This window comes from Vicia villosa, linkage group LG7 (genome assembly GCF_029867415.1).
Source record: "Vicia villosa cultivar HV-30 ecotype Madison, WI linkage group LG7, Vvil1.0, whole genome shotgun sequence".
NCBI classification, from domain to species: Eukaryota; Viridiplantae; Streptophyta; class Magnoliopsida; order Fabales; family Fabaceae; genus Vicia; species Vicia villosa.
Window position 1 is genome coordinate 28,615,049 of NC_081186.1, and position 13,149 is coordinate 28,628,197.

Consider the following 13,149-nt stretch of genomic DNA (forward strand, 5'->3'; position numbering starts at 1 on the left):
TAAGAAGAAAAAAAAACAAAGGAAACAAGTCCAGCCGTAGGATCTGCCATGAATTGATCAAAAGAAAAGACTCGATGGATTTCCATTAAGAGACACTAATTAACAATCTGCTTGCTCCCATTCGTCACACAATGCTTAAGCAACGTTTGTCACCTTCATGGTGAGATACTTTTCATGCTTTTGTCCGATATACCATATATACACGACAGTCGGGCAATTTAAATATTCTCACTCTTGAGGTTTTTGAGGTTATAATTATTTATGGAAAGTAATTATTTGAAAGAAAATAGTAAGCATAGTTGATGAAGCCAATTGAAAAAACATGATTCATGAAATATATATAGACCTTGTGTTACAGTTTACAGGAGAGTTTAATTAACAAGAGCATGAGGGAGAGAGAGAATTGTCATTATTAATATATCACAAATTGTCAAGCAAATATAATGTATTACACTATGTTGTGACTAAAACAAAACAATGCCTCTCTTGGCTCTCCAAAGTATAACTTTAAATTGGCTGAAAAAATTGACCTGTAGTCATAAATTTTCTCAAAATCCTGTCTTGGTGCATTCTGTCACACTTTCATCATAAAAACGAAACAATACCTTTTGCAAACTTATAACCAGTAATTGGCTGGAAATTTTCCTGATATTGGTCATAAATTATATCTCAATTTCTCAACTGATTCCCAACTGGGAGCAGTAATTTCTGCTATACATTGAATCGAAACAACATTACATCTCCTTCTTGTACAATGTAGTCTTTGCCTTCAGATCTCAACTGCAAACAACATATTTAGGTGAATTTAGAATAACGTTTCAGGAAAATAGAAAATGATTTGCTGTATCAAATCCCCTGAACTTATTAGTAATTTATATTTAGGCCCTGAGATATTTTTAGTTCAGGGTTCTATTTAAAAAAATATTATAGTTAAGATCTAAAATAAAACTATGATTTCGATTAGAGTATTTGAAATAAGTTAATAAATGTGGCAGCACAGCACTACACCAGTTTGGATTAGCGTTTAAACATGCAGCATACTTCCTTGAATAGACCAATGAATTCAGATCATATCAAACAAAAAATCACTAAATTACATTTATAGAAATCAATAATAACACTGTTAACACCAAGCTAATGATATAAATAAGAATAAAAACGCAGCCGTGTTTATTGGGAGGGAAATGAAATGAGCAACTTACAAGTCCTTTTTCTCGTGCTGCAGCAAGTGAACCAGCAGCAACAAAGTCTTTATAAGCCACCTAATTTAAAATAACAATTTTTTAATGATGGTTAATGAATGCATTACACAACCTTTGATATCTGCTTAAAACAAATACAAGAGCATATGTAAAATAAGTAGATAAACTTTCAGGATCTCACTTGATTCAGTTTCCCCAATCCAGTGATAGCTTTCATAATCCTTTTGTGTCTTGAGTGAGTGTCGATCCATCTTAAAATTATCATTATAGCAAAATTGAGTTTTCTTTCCTGTTAGTTCTTTACTACCCAATAACCGCCCCATTCAGCTCCACGAGTCTTATAGATTGTCCAGAAATGATTTCTTATGCTCAATGGTATTTTTCCTATCTACTTTAGAGATTATTACTTAATTTTTGGAATCTACTTATATATTATAAATACAAGATTGGTTAAATGCAATGCCTTCAACCAAAAGTAGTACTAAAAATCAATTTTTCTTGTCGAACGATTTCAGCTCTACAGTATAAACTTTGGACAAAAATTTGTAATTCTTATTAATGTCTGTGTATAATCAATATTTTAAGCATCAGACCAACCAGTCAGTTGAACAAGAAACTGGCTAGCTCACCCATTGGTTCAATCTAGTTGGAACAGTAGTCTAATTGAACCTTGATTAAATCGGATGAACTGCAGTCTAATTGAACCGCGATTAAAACGGTTGAATTGCAGTTGGTTCAATTATTTTTTATTTTTTTCTTTATTTTATTTTTTTTACTTTTTCAATGTTTTTTTACCATTTTTTTTATTTGATAGTCATCAAGTTCAACCGTTGTTAAACCAATTCAACCATGACTCGAGATCTCTTCGGTTAGATCTCCAATCCAATTTTCAAAGCATTGTGTATTCCCCAGATTTTCTAGAATGTTGAATATTAAAATCACCTCCACCAATTTTCGTTTTAAATGAATACAATACTCACTATTCCAATTTCCAAGTCATGTACTATATAATGTATTAAAAAGTAAGAATTCAAAAGTGTATGTATCCTTCATGCTTACTGTCTCTGCTCGAATGAAACCCTTCTCAAAGTCAGAATGAATAACTCCAGCAGCTTGAGGTGCAGTCATTCCTAGTATAACAGAGATGTAAAATTTAGGTGAGAGATTCAATCCAAACCCTAATATTATTATTGATTCTGTTTGGTCCATCAATCAGATTACTTCATAAGAAAAAGGGGCAATAAAGCATACAAAATTAAGCCACAATATCATCTGAAAGCCATTTGTTAACAAAAGGAAAAACAGTATTGCCTATCCAAAGATATTGCAAACTCCCATTTTAATTTAATAACTTGTTTTAAGATTATGAAAGGTGATATTTTCACGCATAAATTTGAAAACAAGAGTTGACGATTTGGAATTTTGGATGGTTATAACAAGATGTCACAACTCATTAACCATCCACTGAACGTAATTAACCACGATTCTTATCGTTGTAAACCATGATTTTCAGGTGTTTAACTATACATTAATTTCAAGTTTTCAAATATATATATGATATTTATTAACCACAATTTGTATTCAAATATTCTCTTGAAAATCATGGTTAGTAACATACAAAATAGTGGTTAATTATGTTATGTGGATGGTTAGCAACATCTTATTATATTCATTAATCATCTACTAAACATAAACAAACATGTACATAAATTGTACCCTAGAATGTATTTTAATGTGTGTTTAGGTATATTGTTGAACTTTGTTGTCCCATTTTGTGTCAAAGTACCAGAGCTCTAAATTTCTATATCTCCAATTATTTGAACATGGAATTCATAAACGAATGTATGTAAAATGTGTGAGGGACGCAAGTGCTGGACACGGCAGTGATAGGTCAACGCCACCGGTAATTATTTGAGAAAATTATATAGTTGAATGTTACTAATATGTTAGTGTCACGTATTGGATACACCGGACACGCCTCAATCTGAAGTGTCATTACTAAATATGAAGAAGATAAGAAAACAAAAAACTAACCTTCAAGTATTGTCCATGCTTTTGTCTCCTGTGTAAACATAAGAAAAACAATATCAGTTTTGGAGATGAAATACAGGAGAGTTAAAACCTAGGAGGCCTTGGGAAACATTTAGTTTTACTAGTTATGTACAATACTAATTGTGGAATAACTAATAAGAGGTCCAAGTTAACATATAATGTCATTATCATTGCACACATTTTTAACAGGATACTCTATACAGTAATGCTCTCTAAAACTGTCCAAGGTTTCGTCTTACCTTCTCACCAGAAGTAAAATAAGTTCGCAACCCCAAAAGATCATAGGTTGCTCTAATTAGGTTCCCAAGACCACTTTCACTAACACCAAGGGATTTCAAATATTCTTGCCTTTCCTCAATTGCTAGTTCAGAAAGCTCTGCCTCAACCTGTGAAGACAAATAACCCCATCTTACTTGATTCCAAATCTATGTGGTTATAATAACAAAAGATCATAGAGTGCCAATAATTGTTATTTCAATCTAGAGATATCATGAGCTATCAAGTGACCAGACTAGCAAAAGTTGATTTCATCAAATTTCCCCCAATGAAAATACATGGAAAGTTGTAATTACCCATATGACATTTGTGAAACTAGAAGAGAAAGGAAAACTCATAGAATAGAAAAACTCAAACCTACTTTCAGTCCTTTTTCCCAGAGAAACACGACTAGCTCGGCAAGGTTAAATAGTCATATAACCATATTTCGAAATATGACAGTGGCTAGGAGGATAGCGATACTAAATTTAAATAAGAGTAACTTAAAATGGTGTTTTAAATGACGTTTCAATTTTCTTGTGTTGTGTATTGTCCATCTAACAATACACGAGACAAAGACTTTTGTGTGACTTAAATGTTTGTCGTATCAAACACCCTAAGACTTCATGAGGATGAACCTACTTGAATGGTGAAGAATTTGACAACTAAAAGGGTCACATACACGGCCGCAAACATCACCACCACCTCATCAGGACAGTGGATACAGAATTAATGATCATCATTTGCAGTGCCAGGTGGCAGGATAAGATGCAATAGTTTTCTTCCCATACTCTATATCATGTGATAATAGAAGACAATAATGGACAAATCATTGAACAAGGAAAGTTTGACCAGCTATCACCATACTACTGATTTTCTTTTTTCAGAGAAAGAAAGTTAGCGTAAAAAGCTTAAACATGCACCGACACCTCTGAAATCAAGCGTGTCCGTGTCCGTGTCAATGACAGACACCTGCACCGACACTTGCAATTACATTTAATTTATTCATTTTTTCAAATTATTAACGGTGTCGCCGTGTCAGTGTCGGGGTCGTTTTAGGGGTGTCCGTGCTTCATAAACATCTGTACAATCATTTTCAAGATAAATGAATGGCAAAGCTATATTACCTTAGTGTAACTAGAAAACAAACAGTGACAACATATTTATTTAACTTGCCAAACAAATATAACTCATAAGTTGCCTATCTAGCAGTATACCTGTGCTGAAATTGTTACAATTCCTGACTTCAGCTCAGATGCAACATTCTTGACACCTACAACGTAATCATTGTTTGTAGCATCAGCTAAATCAGTCTCCGCAACATTTGCCACATATATAACGGGTTTCATGGTGAGTAAGCAGAGGTTCTTTATAGCATCCTTTTCAAAGTCTGTTAAGGCCACAGATCGTGCAGGTTTTCCATCCAAGAGTGCTACACTAATTTTTTCCAATGCAGCCTTTTCTGCCTCTTCCTACAAACAAAATTTTCAAAGTCAAGTGGTGTGTCGTATCTAACCAATTTAAGAGTCAGTGACAGGCAATAACATTTAAAGAATGTAACCTTGACTTTAGTTTGTGAATCCTTTGCCTTGCTTTTTTTTAGTTTATCTAGTCTTTTTTCAATCTGCATTTCTTCAAACAAGGAATATCTTAGTTTGATTTGGTCAGTTAATTTTGTCACAGAAAACCAAAAGTACTCTTCACAACGTAGAGGAAGAAAGTAATACAATAATTTCAACCAAATAAATTAATACAATCATGAATCATGATAAATATGATTGAAGTCATTATGTGTTGCCACAAACATTAAGAATGATAATAACAGATTCAAATGAAACAAAGGCGGTAAAATTGTGTAGAATGACAGTTAGTAAGCTGACCTGGTCTAAGTCTGTGAAAACAAGCTCCAAGTTGATAACATCAATATCAGATTTGGGATCAACTTTCCCATTCACATGAATAATGTCATTGTCATCAAAACATCTAACAACCTAATATGATAATCAACCGATTCATAGCAATATTAAATCAGTAAATGATTAACACAAAAACAAATAAAAAAATCAATACATACAGTATTAAATCAGGGTTTTCCACTTATTTCCATGAGCTCTCTAGAATTGCTTCTAAAAATAGTTTATAACATATATGAAATCATTTGACTTTATTTATATTTTGTTTTAGAAATAGTTTATACATAAGCACTTACATTATAAATGGTTAATTAAGCTATTTATCCAAATGAAGTTATTAAAAAGGGAAGATACAAAATGAAAAGAATAGAAGATGGAAGCAAAATGATGACAAGGAAATGATGATAGATAAACACCTGAAGTATGGAGTCCACTTCACGAATATGTGATAAAAACTTATTACCAAGCCCCTGCAACAGTTGAGGTAAGATAGAGATTAAAGCAATACATGTAAGTTTCTACAACAAATAAAGAGAAGATTCAAAAATAAGATAAATTAGTGTCAGTTGACACCAAACCTAAACAAGGAGAAGAGAAATTAAGTGAACCTCGCCTTGACTTGCACCCTTGACTAGCCCAGCAATGTCTACAAACTCTATAGATGCTGGAACAACTCGTTGAGATTTACTGAGGTCGGAGAGCACATGGAGACGAGAATCTGGAACAGCAACAATCCCTACGTTTGGCTCAATTGTACAAAAAGGGAAATTAGCAGCTTGGGCTTTTCCATTTTCCACCTAGACATGTGAGATCACTATTAATCAATATTTGATAAATTACTATTGCATTCCGAACAAGGTTTATATCTATACAAATCATCAATACAAAATATATAGAAGAAATTAAAGTTTTTTTATTGTACAAAGGCATATAAAGTTATTGCAAGGATAATGCTAAAACAGTTCTGGCGTATTTGGTCGAAGTAGTGGTTCAAAAGATTCATTTTTCACAACAGCTACTACTTACAGGAGATTTGATTATTGATTCTAGGTAGATTATCCATAAACCATAAAGTCCCGACGAAACCATAAAATTTGAGCAAGTTTTAAAACATATCACCATATCACAAGTAATAGCCTATTGGGAAGTATAAGAGGAAGATATTAGAAACTTTGCACTTAGATTCAACTTCAGCACACCTGTGAGGGTTTGTCTAATAATTTTGTCTTAAAATCTTGTAAACTGAACTCATGCCCCTAAGTTATCTACAATAAATAAATAAATAATTACACTTAAACACTGATATTTTAAGCAACTTTGTCAAATAAGTGAAAGGACAAAAAAACTGAAATATTCAAAAGGAAGCATGTTTTGGAATTATGTTTATCATTTTAGTAGTAGGAAATGGAATTTTGGTAAAAGCCTTTGGAAGCAATAATTTTTGTTTAAAGAGAGTCAAATTGAAAGCAATTGTGGTTATAGGCTTCACAACCGGTTTCTTATTTATAGCTTGTCTATAATCGACAGTGGAGTATCAAGGGGTAACTATGAGTTTATTTCAAGCAAACATACAGCCTAGTAATTAGTAGCTAATTTGAAGCTTAACAGTAACTCACCATATAATATTGTTGACGGTATATATTTAACAAAAATGTTAATACTTACTATTCTAACAATAACAACTGTTAAATTAATAGTGTAACACAGTTGTATTGAAACCCAAATAAAATAGAGATGATTAAAATGATGAACAGTCACACTAACTCTTGTTTTGCTAGTTGTAACTTGTAAGAGTTACAAGACTTACTTTCTTGTATTTCTATATTTTTATTTCCTTCCTATTTCATTATACCTACAATGTATGAAAGACGTTTGTGTTGAAAATATGAACAAACATACTTAAAGACATGAGAAATAAAGAATTGCATTTGAAATACACAGCAAGTACCCTACTTTCTTAATCTTCAATTTAACTTATAATTAAGCACTTGAATCTACCACTTGTTTCTCCTCTTATCATCTTCGTTAGCTACAGTAGTTCTCTTCACTATTTTTAGCACAGTGCAAGGTAATTAATTACTTATATTATATGCTACTTAGGATTTTTTCAATCCTCCAAACAAGTTCACTCCTATTTATATTTTTTATAATACAATAATATAATAAATCGCCTGCGGTAACCATATCTCGACTTAAAGAAAGCATCAGCAGTCTGAATGCATATAAGGCTTAAGGTGTCTATCCCAATTTCATCTGTAGCATTAGCGTTAATCACAATACAAATGAACTGCTGTTTATTTTAAATAGTGCTACACGCAGGAGCTAGCAAAAGCTTTGAAACACAAAATCACATAGCAGAACCCCAAGGAACAGTCAGTATAAAATTGATAGAAAATTAGCAACAAACCTTCCTGATGCAGAGCTCAAATGCAGTTATGACAGTTGGCAGTTATATAACTGAATATTGCCGTAGTTAGCCGTTGGGGGTTAACACATACGCAAAATTCAGTTAGTTTTTTATTTCTGCTATAAATGCCTCCCAATGTATTACAACTGACTACCAGGCTTATGAACTTTTTCCTCTTGGAATCTTCCAATCATTTCACTAATAAAAATAAAACCATGTTCATTATGCTGGATTCTTAGGGTTTCCTCTTGAAATCCCTAGAATTCAGTCTTCAATTTTAGTTTTCATCACCTCTGGCTCTAAATCATATAACACAAGGACAGCTCATTCGGTTATGAAAGCCATCAGAAGGACTGAATCACATAGCAGACCACCAAACAAAATCTTTTCATAAGCAAACTAATAGGGGATAACAGACAAGCTAACTCGTAAAGATAGATGATAAGGTAGCAAATTGAATTTAAAATACTTCGTAAAATTAGTCATTGAACTAAGCAAAACATAAAATGATATAAAAATATATTTTTTAAATTAATATTAAAGTTTTCAATTCAGATAATGAAGATAAAAATGAGAGAAAATTAACTATAGGCTCAAAGGCTTGAAGTAGCTTATGAAAAAGTATTATAAGCTAGTGAAAAATGTTATAAGCTCGTGAGAAAATGATCATAACCAAACAACTATTATTTGATTATACAAACTTATACATTATAAGCTATACAACAACAACAATTAAGCCTTATACCACTAAGTGGAGTCGACTACATGGTTCAACTTGCATCATGTTCTATCAAAGACTATGCTTCTATCCAAATCATTAATTTCGAGATCTTTCTTAATAATTTTTCTTATGGTATTTTTATGTCTTCCTCTTTCTCTAATTGTTTGATTTCTTCTCTATACATGCTCAAACCATTTAAATCTATTTTCCATCATCTTCTCTACTATAGGTGCTACCACAATACTCTCTACAATTGGATGTCTAGTCTTACCACACATCCAATGCAAATTCCTGAATCTCAGATACACTTACTTTAATCTCTGCTACACTTTATAAGCTATCCACTATAGATTTGACTTTGCTAAATAGAACCTTAATCTCTGTCAGACATTTTGTCAAACACATACCCATCAAACAAAATATAGAGTCTACAATCAATACTTAAGCACCCAGATACCCAAAACTGTATGAAAGATAACTTACCTAACACATAACACATGGAACAAATACCCATTATTTCAAATAATACCCCGCTACCAAAAAAAATCAAAGCAACAGAGAAAGAGAGTGGCTTACGACGGCATTGAAGAGGGTAGACTTGCCAACATTGGGGAGGCCAACAATACCAGCCTTGAGGCTCATGCTTATCTTAGATGAAGATGAAGAGTAAGAAAGGTTTGGTTGAACTTGAACCCCATAAAATTGAAAAGAGTGTTTGGTTAAAAGAGTGTAATGGTTACCGAAAAACCTTGACTTCAATGGATGAACTAAACTGGGAACTAGTTTAGCCATGATTATTAGAAGAATTGAGAGAAGAGAGTGTTATCTATTTTGTTCTACGCGCTCAATGGATACGATATGATGAATGCAACTGGTTTATCTATCTCTATGCGGTTTATCTATGTCTGCCAACCGTTTGTAATTTTTCACCAAACTTTTTATGTTTTGCTCTACTTACTTATGATTTTTGTCTACTAACGTAATAAAAAGAGGGGGACAAAAACCAAAATAACAAAAACAAAAGTATGGAAGGCCCATTCTATTACCAACCAAATTGTTAAAAATAGACATAGGAGTTTCAATTCACTAAACAAGGCCTTAAATGGATAGATCTAATGAAGATAATTTGTTTGTGCAATAGTTCATTTTCTTAAAGATATGAGATATAATAAACCACGTGTTAATGGTTCATTTTCCTAAAAATATGAGATATAATAAAGGACATGTTATTGGTTCTATATATACAGTTTAGCCATATGTTTTTTAAAGGCCAATGGACTAAGCTCAATTGTTGAAAGCTTGAGTGACCAATTTAGAGTCAATTTCTAACTATAGGTGTAGCACTCCGATAATTAGATTTAATTATTTAATTAATATTTGATGTTTTTGATGTGATTATGTGATGCGTGACGTTTATGTCGATGTGTGTGGGTAGTATAATTGAGATGTTAGTTAGAATAATAATATAAAAATAGTCTAATTAGCATTGTTATTATTTAAATTAAATAAAATAAGAGATATTGTGAGATAAGTTAGTAAGGGCAAATGTGGAAGTTCAATAAGGGTCCTAAGGCTAACTAGGTAAAGGAGAAAAGAGGAGAATTATTCATTCGACGTAGAATTTGGAGAAAACATGAAAGAAGAGAGAGTTATGGCAAGAAGAGGAGAAGGAAAAGATCAACCGTAGGAGTTTAAAAAGGAAATCAATTCGACTAATAATCTAAGGTAAGGGGGTTATCATGGTTATTATGTTTGGTTTAAGGGATCGATAATTGTATGTTGGGGTTGTGTGTTGTTCTTGATGAAATTGATGATATATGTTGGTAATTTTGTTTGATTGTATGGTTAACATGTTGCATGATGATGATGATGATTGTTGTATTGATGATTAATAACATGATTTAGATTTAAATCCACCATTGTTGATGGGTTTGAAGGTTAGGGTTTGAGGAAGATCATTAGAGGTATGATGAATGTTTGTAATTTGGCGTTCAAAATGATCATTAATACATGTTAGAATTAGGATTATAGATCTTAAATCGCAGGAAATTATCAATTAAAACATGTTTTTTGGCAAAAGGTTGGGTATGGTTTGATGCAGGTCGCGCAGGAATTTTTTACAGAATCGCAGAGACCGCTTAGCGCGGTGGAGCCTGCTCAGCGTGCTCTTAAAAATGAGAAGAACCAATTTACAATAGAGAGCTTGCTTAGCGTGGTATAATTGTGCTTAACGCGGGTCCTTGAAATTGAAAAATTAATATTTTTGATAACTGATTTCAGAATATGGTAACTTATATTTTATTATAACTTCTGATGATTTTCTGGAATTTACTATGCACGTTTGGGTAGGTTTAGAAGACATTTTGTATGAAACTTAGTTTTGGGAATTCTTGTGTTTCTATACTTGACTTTGGTGAATGTTGTTGTGTTAATTGATAACATGATTAATTGATGTATGTGTGTTGTGTTGAACAAGATGCTTGTAATGTTGAGTGTTTAAATGATGACATGACTTTGATGAATACATGAATGATGATGCCATTTTGACTATCAGTAGTCGTTGATTTTGTGATGTTGAGCATCATGCATTCATAGCATAGTTGTAGAACGATAGTCGAGTGATGTTGTAGGACCATTGGTCCAGTGACGGCCCTTAATCCTATTATGCGGATTGAGTGCAATTTGTTGATGTGCTCCGGTTCCAAGCAGGAATCGATCTTATGGTGGAGATCTTTGGAGAACGATGATAGAGTCATCAGTGATAAGTTGGTACAACATGCATGAGTCCATTGTTGTTCCATTGCGTTGTTGTGATATGTTGTGAAATGTTGATGTTCGTGATGTGAATAACTTACGTGATAATTGCGATTGAATTATGAGATGATATTGTGAATAGATGATGATATGCATGTGTGAGTAAATAAATGAAGCATGAGGATATGTTGTATCGGTATATGTGTGACTGTTGGTTAATTGTAAACCACTACTACATCTATTCCTTATGTCTTACATAATGATTATGAAATGCTCACCCTTTTTGTTTGAATGTTGCCTCCACGTGGGTAACGCGTAGGTAATCAGGAGTAGTCCATTGAAGTTTGAGGATAGCTTCATGGCGTCCTTTTACAGTTGTTTAGATTGAAGAGAGTCTTGCTCTGATACGTAACATCGGGGATGGGGTCGTTATGTTTTAGAACTATTATGTTCACTTTGATTGTTTGAGTTTGAATTACATTTTAAAGTTGATGTTTTGAGTTATAACTCGTGAACCATGACATTCAGTTGGTGTTTATGTGAAGCGGCGTGAAGAATACCCAAGCGTAAGGAACACTCGAAATACAATAGAGTCACCACTGATATTTATTTATTCCAAAAGGAAAGCGAAAATATCGAATAAGTTTAATGGGTTGAATTGATTTTGTAGAGTATGAGTGTCGAATGCTTGAGTTCTGACAACCCATATATTCAACACTTAGAGAGAGATTAGAACTGAACTTTCATCTTTCCCATTTAACTCTTTTATTTAAAAGAAGAGAGATGAGTTTCAAGTTGACTTTATTGAGTATGAGTGTTGAACAATTAAGTCCTAACAACTCACGTATTCAACACTTAGAGAGAGATTAGAACTGGACTTCTATCTTTCCCATCTAACTCTTTTTGAAAAGAAACGAGACGATTTTAGTTTTTATTTGTAATAGACAGATGAGCATCAGATACTCGTGAGAGAGGTAGGAACTGAACTTCCCGCTTTCTCGTTTCTCTTTATTGAAAAGAAATTATGTGAATTTTAAGTTCATTTATTGAGTATGAATGTTGAATACTTGAGTCCTAACAACCCATATATTCAACACTTAAGAAAAGATTAGAACTGAACTTCCATCTTGCCCATTTAACTCTTTTGTTAAGTAAACGATTCAAGTTTTAAGTTGATTTTATAAAGCATGAGTGTTGAATACTTGAGTCCTAACAACCCACATATTCAACACTTAGCGAAAGATTAGAACTGAACTTCCATCTTTTCCATCTAACTCTTTTTATTGAAAAGAAGTGAGACGATTTTAGTTTTGACTCGTAATAGACAGATGAGCATCAGATACCCGTGAGAGAGGTAGAAACGGGACTTCCCGGTTTCTCGTTTTGTCATTACTTAGTCAAACTATCCTCGATTTATTTAAAAGGTATTTTCATTTGATTGTAATTATTTGAATATTTAAGTCAAAAGACTTGTGTTCAATTAGTTAAAGAGGAGATAGGAACTGAACTTCCCACTCCTCTATTCAATCATATTAAGAAAAGAAAATGAATTTTGAAAAGAAATTCGACATTGGATCGAGGGTTTGTTTATTGAATGAAAATATTGAGATTTTGTAAATGATGAATTTATTTTTTGTGTTTTGAAAGATTGATTAATTTATTAAAAGATATTCAATCTTCACGCTCAAAAGCTCTACCTCTGACAGTAGGATTTGCAATCTTCTTATAGGCAGCAGGCAGCAGGACTTGGGCCATGGGCCTTCCAAACATAAATTAGGGTTAACCAAGTTAACCTAATTTCCACATCATCAGGGTGTTCTCATAAGCTGTAGTACGAGATATTTT

The 13,149-nt window shown here is 32.8% G+C and overlaps 1 protein-coding gene across 1 annotated transcript; it reads right to left on the bottom strand.

The window, feature by feature from the left end:
- Positions 1-486: 486 nt before the first annotated feature.
- On the bottom strand, positions 487-9,501 carry LOC131620420 (uncharacterized). The gene is made up of 11 exons (XM_058891489.1): positions 9,127-9,501; positions 6,031-6,219; positions 5,839-5,892; positions 5,390-5,500; positions 5,071-5,133; positions 4,727-4,981; positions 3,494-3,640; positions 3,237-3,264; positions 2,262-2,332; positions 1,203-1,262; positions 487-780 (listed from the first exon to the last, which is right to left on the bottom strand). Exons 1-11 carry the CDS (start codon positions 9,340-9,342, stop codon positions 712-714), a joined length of 1,263 nt encoding a protein of 420 aa, XP_058747472.1. The 5' UTR covers positions 9,343-9,501; the 3' UTR covers positions 487-711.
- Between the last annotated feature and the right edge of the window lie 3,648 nt (positions 9,502-13,149).